Genomic DNA, 17,462 nt, shown 5'->3' with positions numbered 1-17,462 from the left:
CTAAAATAAATCCCTGTCTCCTGATATGTATCATGTACTGCGATTGGGAGGGGAATAAAAAATAAAGACTTCCATCAAACTTGTTTTATTGACATTAGTACTGTATATATTATGTAGAACTGGACAGATGCAACTTACATGAGGCTCCTATTAGTTGGAAACATAATGATAGAACACGGAACATTATGTTTTCTGAATCCATAATAACCACCACTGTTCCCAAATGCTTAACTAGGTAGTAGTAGCAGAGGGATACCTCAGATACTGGAGGCCCGCAGCTAGGGGGCCCGTTTTCCCTCTTTGTTGGGCGGTATAAAATCTTGCCATGGGGCCCACAAATGACTAGTCCTGTGCCGTGACCTTGAGCATATAAACAGTAGTCCGACTCCTGACTGCAGATTATACTGGAGGTCCAAGAAGAGTGACATATAGAGGAGGGGACATTCATAGAGTGGAAATCCCTATTAAAAGCTCCCTCCTTGCTGTAAAGCTTCTGTAGATGTATCAGTCTCATAGGCAAACCAAGGGGGGGGGGGTTTCTAGTGTCTGGAAACCCCCCTCCAAGCCTGGGGCACTGTATAATTGAGGTGGCTGGACCCTGCTCCCGCTTCCCACAGCTCTGCTTGAAATGGGAGAACTGTGTGCACCTAATAGTAGTGCAGTAGTGTCTAAGATTATAGCCACGCCCCCATGCATGCTGGTCACGCACACTGGTGGCGTGGTGTGGAAACCCCCCTCTACAAATCCTGCGTTTGCCCCTGAGTCTGGTTTATAAAACAATCCGCTTCCTCCGTTAATAAATAAAGCCTAGCAGTTTAAGCATTTCGGTTAAATATTTCCTGCAGCAAAAAACCCCCAGACTGCTATGGGAAGTCCAGAACAAACATAAACTATTGTCACTGGAAGACTGAGGTGTGCTCCACAGAGCTTACAATCTAGATGCATTATTTCCATTGCTTTGTATGACATCACTGCAGCACTGAACATCTTTCCATAATCTTCTTGCTGTGCGGTGTGAGATGTGAAGGTCATGCGGTGGGAATGTGGGTGTTGGGGCTGCCACATTTTTGTCAGACAGGAAAGAAACTCCTCTCCTGATGGGTCTGTAAGATTTATACGTGTCGCTTAGCTGCAGGAATGTCCGTCATGGCACCAATGTAGGGCGTGTAGTTGTAAAATAGCATTACCTCTCCTGGAGGGTTAACTCTTATGGTGACCTTCACGAAAAGTATCAACTGCATGTCCTCCTCATATTACTCTGGTGGGCGCATCTAGAAAGTAAGTTCTAAAAGCTGCACGTAAAAATAGCGTATTTACATCCATATGCCTAGTTGAAGTATCTGAAGATGCATTCAGAAGCATATGCTCCATGCTTACATCAGGTGTATTTACACCCAATTACATTTACACCCAACCAGGTCATAAGACGTGCATTCACTATTCGTATAATGAACACGCTCCCAGCTGCCGTGACTTTGAGGTGTTTGTTGCATGAGCTCACACGATTCCAGCCCGCAGTCTCTCTTTACCTATCACACAGGTTATAGACCTACTAAATGGCCCCCAAACAGTGCTCACACACTTCAGGTTTGCCACCACCTATTGAATACGGGCAATAGGACCCCAATATACTGTCCCACACTGGCACACAAGACTTCTAGCTATCCACAGACTAGCAAGACCCACACCAGCAAGCAAAGGGTTAACTCTTCACACCTCCAGACTGTTACACAAATGTAAATGCAAGCACACACAGCTTGTTAATTAAATGTATCAACCAATCACACCGGCATTCCAAGGGTTAACTTGGGCAAGCTATTTTCTTCTTAACAGGCTAATGGATTAGTTAGAGTATCAAGGACGCAACATATTAAATTATAGATTTAATATGCAAAAGTACAGGGCATATAGATATAAAAAATAATGAATAAACAATTAACATACACAAGAAAAACAGTTTAAAATAAAAGTGGTTACATTCAGAATATCACTTACTTGAGTTGCATAATCTGTGCCATGGGAAATTGGCTAGGAAGATGGACAGCTTATCAATGTGAATTGATTTCCTAAAAAAGTCTAACCCTTTGCTATACCTGGTCTCAGCCTTTTAAAGACACTTCCACACCTCTTTCTACACCCAGGGGGTTGTGGCCTGTGAGACTTTTTTCAATCACCATTTGCATGTTGCCTGATTTACTAACCAATTCTACTATGTGATCTAACTTTTCTGTGGCGCATCACACAGATAAATCCCCTATGACTCTGTCAAACCTTTTGATACCAAAAACGATGAAATTTTGACAATGTGACATACCTTTTCCAAAGATATGTGATTTTAGTTGTTCCCGGATACCACCCGTGCCTGTCATTCACAACCCTGATGGGATTTCTCCTCAGTATGGAGTAGCACCTGGATTTTCCAAAATATGAACTATGAAGACATTTTCCTTTGATGCTCATATTTCTATATATCTTTATAGGCAGTCTTCAAATGCTATCTTTGTCTACAAGGATCTCACCTAAGGCATATGGCTCTGTCATTTACATTTAGTGGTTCTTTGTGTTTACACAACCTATTGAAATGAAGTCAATTAGGAAGTGGAATACATGATCAAAACAATGAATATCTGTGATCTGCATATCTTAAGCAGGTCTCCTTAACCTAATTACCTCCTACTGGGCTAATTGTTTCCTTTGTAAAAACATTTGGTCAAACATTTATCTGAGTTGAAAATCAGGTTCATTTAGGTATGAATGAAATGTTTTATTTGGGCCCTGACATTCAATATTTTATTTCATCATATCAGATTTATGCTCCCATCCTGACAATTAGGTTTGATTTAAATTAAAAAAATAAGTCCCTCTACAATACAGCAAGTATAATCTACCTTCTCATGTATGAATCAAAGCATTCTAAAATACACCTACAAAATCATATAATATAGGCACGAACAATGAAGAAAGCTGCAGAGTTGACTACATAATCAGCCAATCAGAAGCGGCCACGTAGTGCTGGTAACCGTCGTCCTTATCAGTCTGTGTTTGCACCAGCCCTCAGGCATCTGCAAGTGATACAGCTACAGACAGGCATATATTTGTCTCTGTGCAGCTCTGCCTCCATTCCCAATCACACAAACACGCCGTTACGGTACTCGGCCTGCATATGCACGCCCCCTCCCTCCCCCAATGCGCGTCTTCGAGATCAAGGAGGCGCAAGTACCATATTTGCATACGGACATAACGCACACTTTGTTTGTTATTGAGCATATGCAGGACATATTTGCACGATTTTACACTAAGCAGATGTACGTCTAGCATGAACCCCAAAGTGGATATAAAACCTTTCTGTTTTGTTATTCGCTCCTTAGTCATTTTAGTATAGCAGTGTGTGAGGGTAGGTATCCTAACTGCAATGCAGGATGTGGCCTCTTCCGCGTTCCATGTTCTTATCCCTTGTGCCAACATTCTGTAGGTCTCCTCCATGATGATCGGCTTTCAGGGGGCTTCAGACCTGCTCAGTCCTGTGTCCCTGTTCCAGTTCTCAGCTGTGACCAGAAGACAGGACTCCCCTTCTCATGAAAGTACGTTTCAGTATGTATATGTATATTTTTAGTTTGTTTTTTTTACTTAATTTTTAATCCCAGAACTACAAAGGACAAGTACCTAACACTTACAAAATTACTATTTGCGCTAAATTACAGGGTGGGCATTAAAAAAATAATGAGGTTTGCTCAACCACAAAGGAGCTACAAACCGCAGAGAGGCGCGCTGATTTCATCACTTGGACCAGATGCAGTTTAGTGATTTGTGGTCAGTTGCTCTGTGCTATTACAGAGGTGCTGAGGTCCGCACTGAACGTGGCTAATGACTCTGTATGTATCTCTGACTGTAATATACCAGCATAACACGTTATTTGTTTATGTGAAGGTCTGAAGAGCCTCCGAGCCCTGGGGCTGGTCTATTTCCTGTACCTCTTCTTATTCTCTGGCCTTGAGTACAGCATCAGCTTCCTCACCCACCAGCGCTTCCAGTTCAACAGGTGAGCCACGTCCCAGCAGGTAGAAGGCCTGACAGAGAGCTTAGCTGTGGGTAAGGTACAGGAGAATCCCAGGATTCTTATATGAGGCGTCTCAGAAAGTTTGTGCGGAGATGTCTCGCCCAGACGTTATGGCTGGAATCTCCGCTCATTTTTTATCTGAGCCCATAGAGGTGTGCAGAAAGATGAGCAGAGATTCCTACCGTAATCGCCGCATTGCCGACAATTGAATCTCCCCCTTATGAGTCTACTGTGCTTCATTTTCATATGCAGGCAGTCCTATATGGGATGTGTGAGCTGGTCTTGTTGGAGTCAGTGACCTGTACTTATGTGATTGTGTAAGTTAGGACAGGACCATATAGCATGGGGCAATGTCATAGAGTATGGAAAGGAATGGAGGGAAGCAGGAGCCACATGATGAGTGTTAGATAGTGAAAGGAGCAGGGTCCCCCAACAGCACACAGGCACCTGTAAAATTGATGCTGGAAGTCTTCGGCGACAAACGTATTATTCCAAAGCAGAGAATAAGTCAGATTGGGGGCAGCTGGCTGGGGGCCCCTGTCGACCCCACCCCCTGCACCCCACATTTTCAAGTAAAGAGTGTGAGATCCGCAGGTTAGTCACCACTTCACAAATGTGTGAAGGACAATCGTGTTTACTGATTTTCTCAGCGACTTTGAAGTGGGTGTGGATATAATCGGAGCACTAGACAGTGCACATAGACCGACCTGTAGCCAATTAGGATATTAGAATGATCACATGGCTAGACCAACCTCTCAAATCCATTGCATTTTTTTTTTCCATGTATAAGCAACTTTTGAGGAGCGCTTGTTAAAACCATCCTATAGCCATGAGCCAATTAGAATCTCGCAGGGATATAGCAGCCAATTAGAATCTCAGAGGGATATAGCAGCCAATTAGAATCTAGCAGGGATATAGCAGTCAATTAGAATCTCGCAGGGATATAGCAGCCAATTAAAATCTCACAGGGATATAGCAGCCAATTAGAATCTCGCAGGGATATGGCAGCCAATTAGAATCTCACAGGGATTTAGTAGCTAATTAGAACTTTCACAGGACTAGAACTTGTAGCCAATCACATCACTAGGAAGCTCACAACACAAAATTTAACAGAGCCCAACGTAATAGGAACAGCAAAAATACATATGTGTGACATGTGCCTGTATGACACAGTGGTCATCCATCTGGCTCAGAGGTAAAACTACCCTCACTGCAATCAGTGCACTGGGACCCTGGAGGTGATTTGAATATGAAGCTCTAGCAGGTCCTTCAGTTCCTGCTTACATGTCCCCCAGCCTACTGGGATTTGTAGTTCTACAGCAATTGGAGATCCACAGCTTTCCTAAGTGTGGCTATGAGAAACAGGGACTATATAAGTAAGATGTAAAAGTGTGTAATGGAGGACAAATAAACACTTCTGCCCTCCATATTTAGTGTATAGCGCGGCAGACGGCCGTAATATTCCAAGAATGTTAACTCTGAGGACACGTCTGGCTTCGGCCAAGCTGGCTGCCTTGTTTGTGCAGGCTTAGCAGAAACACAGATGTGCTGTCAGCTTTTTCCTTAAATTCCATTTTAAATGATCTCTGGTGACGGAATGGGTAAAAGACGTGCCCTTAATACAGAATCACAACACTCACACCGATAACTCTTTCAGCGCACATTACTATCACCCACACTATGACCATCTCATATCAGACTGGTACCTGTTTGTAGAGTCCTGGCAAGGTTTTAGAGGGCATTCAGTAAATTAGTATTTGATGGGAGGATTCTAGAGTAAATGAAAATTATAGTCAGACTAGTTATTTTGCAGCTTTCTGGCAGTGCTCCTGTTGCCTACACAACATGCCGGCAGCCATTTTGTTTTGTAAGCTGATCCAAAATTCACAAGATATTCAAGGAACATCTGAGTGTTTTGATTGTCTCCATGCTTGTGAATTTTGGTTCAATACACACAATGGCTTCCGACCTGTGTGTGGTGCAATTTAATAGATTCATATTTAAAAAGATATAAGAAGTACCCATTGATTTTTCTTTATGTCGAATTTTAAGTGTATCGTTTTTAAGGGCCACTATCACCGAACAGTCCTTAGTTGAAACACAATATAAATTTTTGTAGGACTCGGCGTAATGTTATAAGGACAGTCCCTATACAGAGTGTATTATTACCGTGTTGGTGAACTGCAAATAGTGCTAAAATGCTTTAAGAGGCTTAAAATTGATTAATGTTTTTGAAAAAGTCCCTTGACTGATAGAAATAGTGATGCAAGTGACTTTATTGCCAATTACAAAGCAGGCCAGAGTGACAACGGCCAGATAAAATGGGCGTTCTTTGCAAACTGAGGATATTTAGCAAAGTTATGTAACTCCGAAACCTGTCGCTGAACTGTTCTAACTGCTAACAGCAATGATGAACGTATTTGGACTTAGCTTTTCCATTGCCTCATTACATAAACCTAATACATGTGTAAATTACTCTAGCAGATGGAGGCTAAATGGATTGCACTGCTAGGTTCCAATAAAAATAATGAGAATATGTATGTTAAATATTGTACCCTGTATTCAAGTTTTGTGTCTCTATCACAATAATACAATCGCTTACCTCTCCCACGTCCTGAGTGTGGGACAGATTTGTCTGACTTTCTGTTAGGATAAAACTTTTGTACCACCTTGTCTAATCGCTGATTTGTTCAACAATGACTGAATACCAGCCAAGTATTCAGCTTTATTCCATTATATAAAAATTGTTCTGTGTGCAGAATGTCTCCCCAAGAAGAATAACAAACCCTGCCTATAAATATGGTAATATTTTTCTTTGAAAGTGGATTTATTTTCAGTGCGCTTTAAGCTGAATGACATATAGAACCATTTATTCGTATCATATTATGATTTATGCGCTGCCACTTGTCTTTGAAGCGCTGCGTGTTCTTTAGAAAAGAGCCGGTATGTTTTCCTGACCTCAGATTCATACTATAGGGTTATACGCCGGTATAAACATAAAGCTTAGGGTGGAGATTGTTCGGATGTCCAGCAGAGAGCGGGGGACATCTGGATGAGATCAGGGCCGATGGAGAGTAAACACATTGCTGTGAAGCCTGTAACCCGCGCTCTTTGATTTTCCTTGGCAGCATGCAGCAGGGGAAGATGTTTTTCTTCATTGGAATTACCATGGCACTGATCCAGGGAGGATACGCAAGAAGAATCAAGCCAGGAAATGAAGTGAAAGCTGTGAAGAGGGTAAATATGCACTAACGTCATGTGTACGCGGCGTGGCTGCAGAACTGCATGCTGGGGGAGCCCATGCCACCAGTGGCTCAGGGATAAATCTCTGCTAGTGTACTATACACTTGCAGCTGTGGAGAAGTCCACAAGTCATCAATTGTCTTGTACATTCTAGAACATGATAGCTAGAATCTGATTGGTTGCCATGGGCAACACCTCCACTTTTCCTTTTTAGAATGTTTGATAAAGCTAACCCAATATGTCAAAGTGTTTTGTTCACTCCCTCCCCTTACTGTATTACAATTCGCTGCTGCAGCTGTCACTCAGCGGAGAGAGCCAGACAGGAGAATGGAAAGGCAATTTTAGCTCAAAGACAAATGGAGACATTTTAAGTTGGATTTACCTTTATATATGTATATATATGTATATGTATATTTTATATTTTGACAGAAAAATCACCACCTCAATGTGGCATGTTCTGTTGTGGGCTTGATTATTTCACTTCAGATACAAATATGCTCCCGTTAATCTTATAAATGTATAACCTATAATACAGTGTAGGATATTACTATTATTATCCTTTATTTATAAAGTGCCACAAGATATCCTCAGCGCTGTACAAAATACAAACAGTAGACCATACAGGGTAAAAGAGTACAGAACGATAAACGAGTAATACCAACACTCCAATAGCTCTAAGCATAACTAGTACAGTGAAGTTGGAGCACAAGAATAGGTATAGAGACAGGAGGGAAGAGATCCCTGCTCTTAAGAGCTTACATCCTTACAACCAAAGGGAGGAAGAGACCCCTGCTCTTAAGAGCTTACATCCTTACAACCAAAGGGAGGGCAAACAGACAGGAGGCACAAGGGGCAGTCAGTGGAGGGGATCGAGCACAAGAAGAGCGAGAAAGGGATGGGGGAAGAGAGAGGTGACAAAGTCAAGCATGGAGAGAGGGTTAGGTGGATGGATAGTAGGATGGGTAGGCTTTCAGGAACAGGTGAGTTTTAAGTGCCTGTTTGAAGGTGCATAGACTAGGGGAGATTCGGATAGAGCGAGTGAGGTCGTTGCAGTGGAGGGGTGCAGCCCGGGCAAAATCTTGGATTCGGGAGTGGGATGTGGTGCTCAGAGTGGAGGAGAGACAACTGTCATTGGCCGATCGTAGGGAGCAGGTGAGAATGTGAATGGAGAGGTAGGGAGCAGTGGAGTGGCAGAGGGCCTTGTAGGTGGGGGTGAGGAGTTTTAAAAGGCTTCTGTAGGTGAAGGGGAGCCAGTGTAAGACAGAGAGGAGAAGTAGAAGAAGAGCGGCGTGAAAGAAAAATAAGCCTAGAAGCCACATTAAGTACAGACTGAAGCGGGGCGAGGTGGGAGCGGGGGGGGCGGTGAGGAGGAGGTTACAGGAACCAAGACGGGAAATAAGCGCATGGATAATTGTTTTGGTGGCATCCTGGGATAGGAAGGGCCGGATCCGGGCGGTGCTGAGTAGTTGGAGGAGACAGGATTGGGCAAGAGACTGAATTTGGGGGGTAAAGGAGAGGGAAGAGTTGAGGTTGACGCCCAGGCAGTGGAGTTGGGGAACAGAAGACATAGTGGTATTGTTAGCAGTGATAGAGAGGTCAAGGTGGGATGAAGATTGAGGAAGAGGGAGGACAATAAGTTCGGCTTTGGCAATATTAATTTTGAGAGGACATCCAAGAGGAGATGGTGGAAAGGCAGTCGGATACACAAGAGGGTAGGGGAGGGTACAGATCAGGAGAAGAGAGGTAGAGTTGAATGTCATCAGTGTAAAGGTGATACTGGAGACCGAAGGAAGTAATGAAGGGGAGGTGATGTACAGTGAAAAGAGTGAGTGTTTGTAGAGAGAGGTGATCTGGTCGAGACAGACCAGGGTGGAAAGAGGGGAGAGGAGAGTTTCGAGAGGGGAGGAGAAAGTAGTAGGGTCTAGAGCATCAATATTTCGTTAGTGAGGGTAGATTTGGTGGGTGTGGGAGAGTTAGAGAAGTCCGAGAGAGCACATTGATGAGAGAAGACGAGGTCAAGGGAGATCATTATAACGCATGGATTGTTTAGTGCTGAATACAGTAACAAGGAGTTTTAGTTGTATTATGTGTATACTGCAGTATTTGGATGCACAGTTCATATTTAAATGTAATGTTTTTTAGAGTTCAACTCTGTTCTTTAAGTCTAAATGTGCCGCTAAAGCTGATTATCAGCTAATCTCATGCAGGGTGATTTCTAGAAATGTATAATTGTAAACCTAAAGATATGGATGATCTTATAAAAGCATGGCTTAAAAAAATAATAATGAAACATTGTTCAAATAAAATAAATCTATATATCAAATATTACAATCCTCATTATTGTATATACTAATAACAGTTACAACTCGCCAATTATAACTGATGATAATATAATGCAATGATTATATATGGGGTCAGAAAAGTTTGTGATTAGGTCTCAGGCCAAGTGTTTTTACAGACCCCCAAGTTGATATGTGAGCTGTCTTATGTGTCCTGCAGGCCATTATTCTGCTGATTCCAGCCTTCCTGCTGATTGGATGGGCAAACAGCCTGACCATGCTGGGCTTTGGACTACTTCTTTATTCTTTTGGTAAGTTTCTCTTATTAAGGACTAAATTCCTCTATACGTATATACGTACTGTCTACATCTGCCTTTCACTGAATAATTCCTATGCTAGACTGTGGATTTTCACTTTCTACATGTTGTACACTATGTTGTTTTAGTGAGAAACAATTACTTTCACATATGTATATAATGCTCATGCTGTACTGAGTATATAAAGGAAACCTTTTGGCATCGTCCAGAGAGGTCTTGGACTGATTAGCTCCATTATGTCGGGGTGTAGCATACTGAAGGGGCCGATGAGGGAGGCCTGGGGATCCCATATCACATGACTTCGGATCACATAGATGGTCCTGCCTTTATAAAACCCTGTGCGCATAGATTTCAATGCTCTGCAATGATGTCACATCATCATCATGGTCAGCTATTTATATAGCGCTACTAATTCCGCAGCGCTGTACAGAGAACTCACATCAGTCCCTGCCCCATTGGAGCTTACAGTCTAAATTCCCTAATATACACACACACAGACACAGACAGAGAGAGAGAGACTAGGGTCAATTTGATAGCAGCCAATTAACCTACTAGTATGTTTTTGGTATGTGGGAGGAAAGCAGAGCACCCGGAGGAACCCACGCAAACACGGGGAGAACTCATGACCTCAGTGCTGTGAGGCAGAAGTGCTAACCACTAAGCCACCATGCTGCACATAGTGATGTCATCAGGACAACCCAACATAGAGGGAAGCCCCGCGACAGGTAACTGAGAGTTGATTCACTCTCCCTTGCCAGGCAGCAATAATAGAACCATGAAAACTTGATCTAATAGTAACTGATGAGCAGTTAAGATTATATTAAGTTTACATTGGAGTTTTTACTGGCAATAGGGGACACCTGTTGGAAAATACTGTAACTCCCTAGGGGGATACCTGGGCCCATGGGCCTATAGTTATGTCACTCCCCTTATGGTATTTCTTTTGATTGCTTGGTGAATTTGTTAGACAGCCTGCCTGCTGTCAAACACAGTTTTAAGCCTTAGTCTACTATATGATTAAGGTTGTCTAGTAGTGTAGGAAAATGTCTCCCCCTACATGACCACAACAAAATGTCTCCCCCCCCCCCCTCCCACATGAACACGACTTATCTGCAATATCTACAGTTCTGATAGGCTCCTGAAATCTTTATATGTATAATTGTAAACGTCACCAGTAGTGTGTATCTTAGATTTAGCGGCCCTTAAGGGAAAGATAAAAACGTGTGTGTTCATTAACATGTATTAACTAATACATCATAGTTACTGTACTGTACTGGAAATATAGTATGATTATTTCACTTTGTTTAGTTTGCTGATAAACATAAGCAATGTCTCTATGTGTTGTTATGGTGGAAGGACATTCTACAGTTTTTTGAAGGGGCTCCACAAGGTCTAAAAACAGTACTGGGAGGGGAGTATATATTACTGACAAATTACAATGCTGTTCGCATTTCTTAGACCGGGCGCCCTACATTCACTTATTTACACATAATTAGGGTTCTATCAATCAGAGCTAACTAATAAATAGCACCTACGTCCCCAACTCTAACACTGGTCTCAGCTGCTAGTCATAGCTCTTATCCAAGGGTGTCTGACATTATCCATGTTGTGTTTTTAGTTTCTCATAGACCCTGTTTAGAAAGGTATACTGTGTTCCCCTCTGTAATTACAGTCTCCCTCCCTGATCCCGGGGCCCTATTATCGTAGCAATTGTTCTGCTGACATAGTGACTGTAACTTGGAAGTGTGCCATGTATACACGCCCCGCTCTGCTGATCTAAACCACATGCCAAGCGGTGCTCTGGCAATTATTGTTTTGTTTCTGTCTGCTGGTTCGATGATATTTCTGATCCTGTTCATTCAAAACCATAGTGCCAGTAACGTTAATTATTGTATCAAACAACCATAATGCAGTGTGAGATAAGTTATATTCTATTTTCTTGCCCTCCCAATGTGTTCAATGTAACACTCTGGTGTGCTTCCCTTCAGCGCCAGTAGGGGGCATTATAGACTATACTTTAGCTCCATCATGTTTCATTGTGGTTGTAATGGTGCTCAGTGCGTTTTAGTAGTTTTATTAGCAGGAAATCCTGTATGAAATCTCTATATGTCATCACAGGAAATACACTGTACATAACTATACAGTATATTTATGTCCTTTCTGTTACTGTATCAGCAGGAAGCAATATGAGGAAGAACAGAGCTGCGTTCACTGCAGTTAGAAGAAGTGTAGAATATTGTGACAATTGAGTAGGGTAATTAACCTTGGCTAACTGGTAGAACACGTGAGGATAGAGTACTGCCTTCTCTCATAATTTACTTCCATTCATATTGTAGTGAGGGTCCTGATGTGGGAAGGTTGTGGTCTCAAACACACCTCTGTGCGAACTGCATACAAGTTGTCTTTCATTCAGTACAATATAATATACTAAGCTATATAGGTGTATTGTTACCTTGCTTATGACTTCCATACAAAATGATTAAAAGGACTTTCCCCCACCTGGTGTAATCCACAATTTCTGTGTTTGACAACTTTTGAGCTGCAGGAAATAAAAACCGAGGCAAGTGATTGGACGGTTCTTGTGCCGTCTTCAAGATAAATAATTAGTTAAATTACTTGTCAAATACAGCGATCAGGTGTCACTTTAGGAAGGGGGGGGGGGGCAAACACAATAAAGGGAAAGTATTAATGTTAAAATGTTCGCCTTTATCTAAAATGTACCTTGTTAGATACAGAGAATGCCCCTTATTTTCTATTTACCCTTTTCTTAGAGTTACTCAGAGAAGTTATCACTTTTACAGTTACTCCGCTTTGGAGGATTTTGTTTCAGTTAAACTGTGACAAGAATTAGGGACAATACAAAAGTAGCAGGAGGAGAAGTGTTAGACAGCTGTACAGACTATAGCACAACAGGTTATAGTATCGCTGGGATGTCCGTGTTCTATAAACCTAACTGTATTTATGTTCTATTCCAGCTGCAGCTATTGTTGTTCCATGTTTATCGTCATTGGTGTCAACATATGGTAAGTAGAATAATATTGTCAGTTCATCATTTCACTGCTTAGTTAAAGTGTTTAGGCCACATACATAGTGGAAGCAGACATTATGTGGGCTGAGCCAAGAATTCTGAGACTGCGGCCTGTATGTTCACTGAGAGCTAGTGTCATCGCTGAGGCGTGAGGTAACTCTCCGGGAGAGTAGGCAACTATACGTTAAAGAAAAGCAGCTAATGAATCTCTAGAGATTGAAGTGTCTCTTACATTTCTGTCTCCATTACTGAAGTCATGTTGTCTTACCTGTCAGTCTTTGATTAAATCTTGGTCTCCATGAAAATGGCCACCTCCATAGGCATCAATACATGGACATAGGACACAATTTCTGAACTGTGACATCATGCCACAGAGGGCGAAGCCAACCACGTCTTGTACTGGCTCAGCATCAGGGAGAATGCCAGACTCTTCAGGGAGTGAGGGAGATCACCCCTATTTCAGGGAGTCTCCCTGACATGCAGGGAGAGTTGGCAAGTATGCATTATGTTGACCACACATGCTGCAATATCTGCAGTAATGACAATCTGATCAGAATCAATTGGATTATTATGGGACATGTTGTTTAATGCGATGAAAGGTGACCACCGATGACTAATATATTGGACATATCTTCAGACAGCGCAGACTATCACCAGTGCCACTAGGAGAGATCTGTCTGTATCTTGTCCGGTTTGGCCTCTTACGTGAGCTGCCAAATTAGGCTCCGATCGTTGGCACTTGGGCCTAGTGTCAGGGACTGTACCATGTGGGGCAGGTGTTACTTCCTTTGCGTTGCAGTCAGAGGTGCAGTTTGTGAAGGGTTAACAGCGGTACCTCCCTGTGTATAGATCTGGGCGCTGTCTTATCCATGTGGTGGTAACATCCTGTCTCGCTGTACATTAGCTCTCAGCTCATTAATAAATCAAATAGATGCTATTTATGGCATTTCTACCTTCGACATTTATTGTGTTCTACATCTCACTCTGCCTGCTGTCTGTACTATACATGATGATGGAGTTGGAAGCATTTTATACATTATATAATGGCTAAATAATACATCACTACATACATTTGCTCTGAGATTTTATATTCTCTTTCTAACTTCATTGGATAATTGGTCTAGACCAGGGTTAGTCAACCCTAAACACTCAAAGAGCCATCTGGACCCGTTTTCCGGAGAAAAAAAACCTTGGTAGCCACAAAACCCTTATTATGTAGCCCCCTCTTATAGGTCCCATTTTTTTATAATTTAGCCCCCTTTTATAGGTCCTATTTTTTTATTATGCAGCCCCCAAGAAAATATTTTTTTATTTACTTACCTTCACTCAGGTGGTGTCCCGGCCCAGGATCCTCTCTTCTCTGCTCCTCCTCGGTGCGCTCTCTGTCAACTGAATGATGCTGACGTGACCCTAAGGTCGCGTCAGCGTCATTCAGCCAATAGGGAGCTGCGGCGGGGAGGAGCGCTCTCTCCTCTGCCGGCTCCCATTCGTTTTTTATATTTTTAAATAGTAATTAGTTTAGCAAAGGGGGTGACAGAGAGGCGCTCTGTCATCCCCTTTGCCACTGACACCCGGACTCCGGAGCCGCAGCAGATGGCTGAAAGAGCCGAATGCGGCTCCGGAGCCGCGGGTTGCCGACCCCTGGTCTAGAAGGTGAAAATTTGCAATATTTTTGGGACGTCCCTGAATATGTCCCTATTTTAAGGGATTGTATGAACCTCCGATCACTGCTTTTGACAGCTGCAGTGCTAGAAGTAGGCCTTGGCTCCCTAAATTATAAAAATGTAATAACCTCTCACATGGCATTATGTTTGGATATAGTCTCGGTTTCACAAAGGGTTACAGCGGTGTACTAATGTAATCTTTATTTCTGGGCTCATTACGGTCTTAAAACAGCCCTTGATTTCTGTGGCTATGGATTAATTAATGGACATCCTATTTAAAAATAGTCATAAAAGTGATACCTTATTACATCTAACCGGTTTTAGAAGTACAAGTCTTTGGAGCGTAGAGATCACTTTCTCAGTGCTGCAAAGCCTTGTATTAACATTATATATGGGAGTTATCTATTAAAAGTATGAATCTTTTTTTTTTTTTTTTTTAACCTCCCTGTGTTGAAAATTGTGCATTAGTATTATTATAATAAGTCTTGTATCTTTTGTACCATGATTGTTGAATGGTTTATTGGATTGCTCCAGTGCTCTCATTGCCTGTTTACAATTATGTAGTGGTATTTACACAAGAGTCATTCACAATGACCCCTGCACTCCAAGCAAGTAGTGGCTGTGTTATATATTCAGCTGTAGTGGTGTTTACCAGCAAAAAGGGATAAAAATGTTAGGTGAAAAAAAAACAACATAATGTCCCTAATAGTTTGTGGTATAAATGTCTTATTTCCTCTTGTTACTATTTTCTGGGTGCGCTGATGCTCGTACTTAGGATGTATGAGACAATAATAGCATCTCTGCCACTATCTATGAAGGTCAGGAAAGGATTTAAGGGATGCAGAGAAAATATGTATTTCCCAACCTACGTAACAGAAAATGTCATGGAAAATCTAACATGAGTAATAAATTAATTGCAAATACACAATCTTTAGCACACACATTATTCTTGATAATGCTCTGCTACAAAACACAAACTATTCAAGTGACGTTTTATTGCAGAGTTCTCTAAACCACGGGCACTTGTTTTTTTGCTCATATGCATAAGAAGCGATAGAACGTTAAAAAGTAATTAGTATAATTTAAGATTTTTCTAAAGACAAGTTAAGGCAACATTTCCATGTCTCCTCTTTTTATAGAACATTACCTATTGTGTTAAAAAATGATCACACTGAGAACATGATTTCCTCCACTTGTCTGCGTTTCATGTATAAGCCGTAAAGTACAGTGTGTTGCTGACGCTTTGACATTTTTTGTTTGGTTGCTCTCTGCAGGCTCCGCCAGCCAGAAAGGCACGGTGATGGGAATCCTTCGAAGTCTGGGGGCTCTGGCCAGGGCCGTGGGCCCCGTCTTATCAGCGACATGTGAGTGTCCTCTCTCCAGAATTAGCACAGGATGATTAGATTAGACCTGTGAGGCTGAATTGTCCTGGTGTTGGGAGAAACCTCTTCTGCACTTCTCATGTCACTGGTGACCTGGGTGTGTCATTCCTGGATAGGATCCAGAATATAGGAACCAGGAAGCTAGCTGTCAGTGCCTGCACATCAATGTAGCTCAAACTCTGCCGAGTAGGCAGGAAGAGAAAATCATCACTTATAACTTAATGTGCATCTTGACAACATGCACAACCCTCAGAGATCATCTCCATCCGACTTATTTACAGATACGTGTTGTTCCTTTCTCTGCAGTCTTGTGTATGAAATACAGCATTTACCATTAACATCTGTGCAGGACTAATGGGCCTATTTAGTGAAGCTCTCTGCTGAGCATGTGCATGTGTGTGTACTGTTTTTTTTTTTTTTTTTCGGATAACATTTTAATACAATATACACTATCTAAAAATAAAAAAGGTTGTTTTACATTTAATCTAAATTCTCCCATTGGTAGCAAGGCACAGTGTAGCATAACCCCTTCCTTCTGCATTTAGTAGTTAGAGAGAGAAGCACCACCCAAGAATAGAGGCACAAAAATACAGCCCAGCAGAAAACAAGCACAATGTGACAAGCTGGTGGAGATCAAATCTCCGTAATGTCCCTTTTTTGCCGTAACAGGCAACGGTTCCCAATCATAGAGTTTAGCTCTAGTCTGACCATTCTGCGCCGTCTTTTGAGATCACTGAAGAGGGGTGTGAAGGGAGAGCGGAACTGGCCCTGCCCCCAACCCCCCTTGATGTATGCCTGTTTGGGGTCTTTTTAAGACCCAAGCCAGGAATTACGTCTCTGGGGGCGGGGCCAAAATTACACAAATCGCGACAGTCAGACCCCCTTCTGCCCATATACCCCCTCCATGCCGGCTGATGCGGGAGAATTGCCAGCTCTCCCGGGATTCCGAGAACCCTACCCGGAATTCGGGAGTCTCCCGGATATTCCGGGAGAGTTGGCATGTATGGTCTTATATCATTACAATGTTAGAGCAGGTAACATCTACATGCTGACTAGACCGATGCTCAGTATCAATTTTATGAACTGTTTGTGTAAGTCCTGAGTATATTATATTTTTATTACAGTATACTGGCTGACCGGAGCGGAAATATGCTTCACAATCTGTGCCGTCTCATTCCTGATGCCACTGGTATATCTCAGAAGGGTGAAAGTGGATAGAAAAGAGGAATGAGAGAGACGTCTGTGACCATTACTGCACTGCGGATGCACCTGGTGTGTCCTTTGTACAACACTTGAATTGAATCTGGGTTCTTTTTTTTTTTTGTACAGTATGGCAGCTGTATCAGGGCTTATTTGAAGCGGCCCCAGACATTGTATTTGAATATGGTCTAAAATCTAAATTAGTCATTGCAGGGAAAATAGGTGGATAACAAAAAAAAGAGCAAAACAAGTACACTGAGAAAACCCCCCACAACTAAAAAAAAAAAACCCC

General features: G+C 42.2%; 1 protein-coding gene across 1 annotated transcript in view; it reads left to right on the top strand.

Annotated features, from left to right (window-relative positions):
* The window catches only part of SLC75A1 (solute carrier family 75 member 1), a 36,010-nt gene extending 18,548 nt beyond the window's left edge, over positions 1–17,462 (top strand). Inside the window, exons 7-13 of the mRNA XM_075194288.1 lie at positions 3,473–3,581; positions 3,928–4,039; positions 7,186–7,294; positions 9,800–9,890; positions 12,872–12,919; positions 15,863–15,952; positions 17,095–17,462. Of these exons, the coding sequence (XP_075050389.1) occupies positions 3,473–3,581; positions 3,928–4,039; positions 7,186–7,294; positions 9,800–9,890; positions 12,872–12,919; positions 15,863–15,952; positions 17,095–17,201 (666 nt within the window). The 3' untranslated portion in view covers positions 17,202–17,462. The remainder of the gene's footprint in view (positions 1–3,472; positions 3,582–3,927; positions 4,040–7,185; positions 7,295–9,799; positions 9,891–12,871; positions 12,920–15,862; positions 15,953–17,094) is intronic.

Source organism: Mixophyes fleayi, chromosome 1, assembly GCF_038048845.1.
Source record: "Mixophyes fleayi isolate aMixFle1 chromosome 1, aMixFle1.hap1, whole genome shotgun sequence".
NCBI lineage: Eukaryota > Metazoa > Chordata > Amphibia > Anura > Limnodynastidae > Mixophyes > Mixophyes fleayi.
The sequence above is the reverse complement of the archived record's forward strand: the minus strand, read 5'-3'. Positions and strand labels throughout refer to the sequence as shown.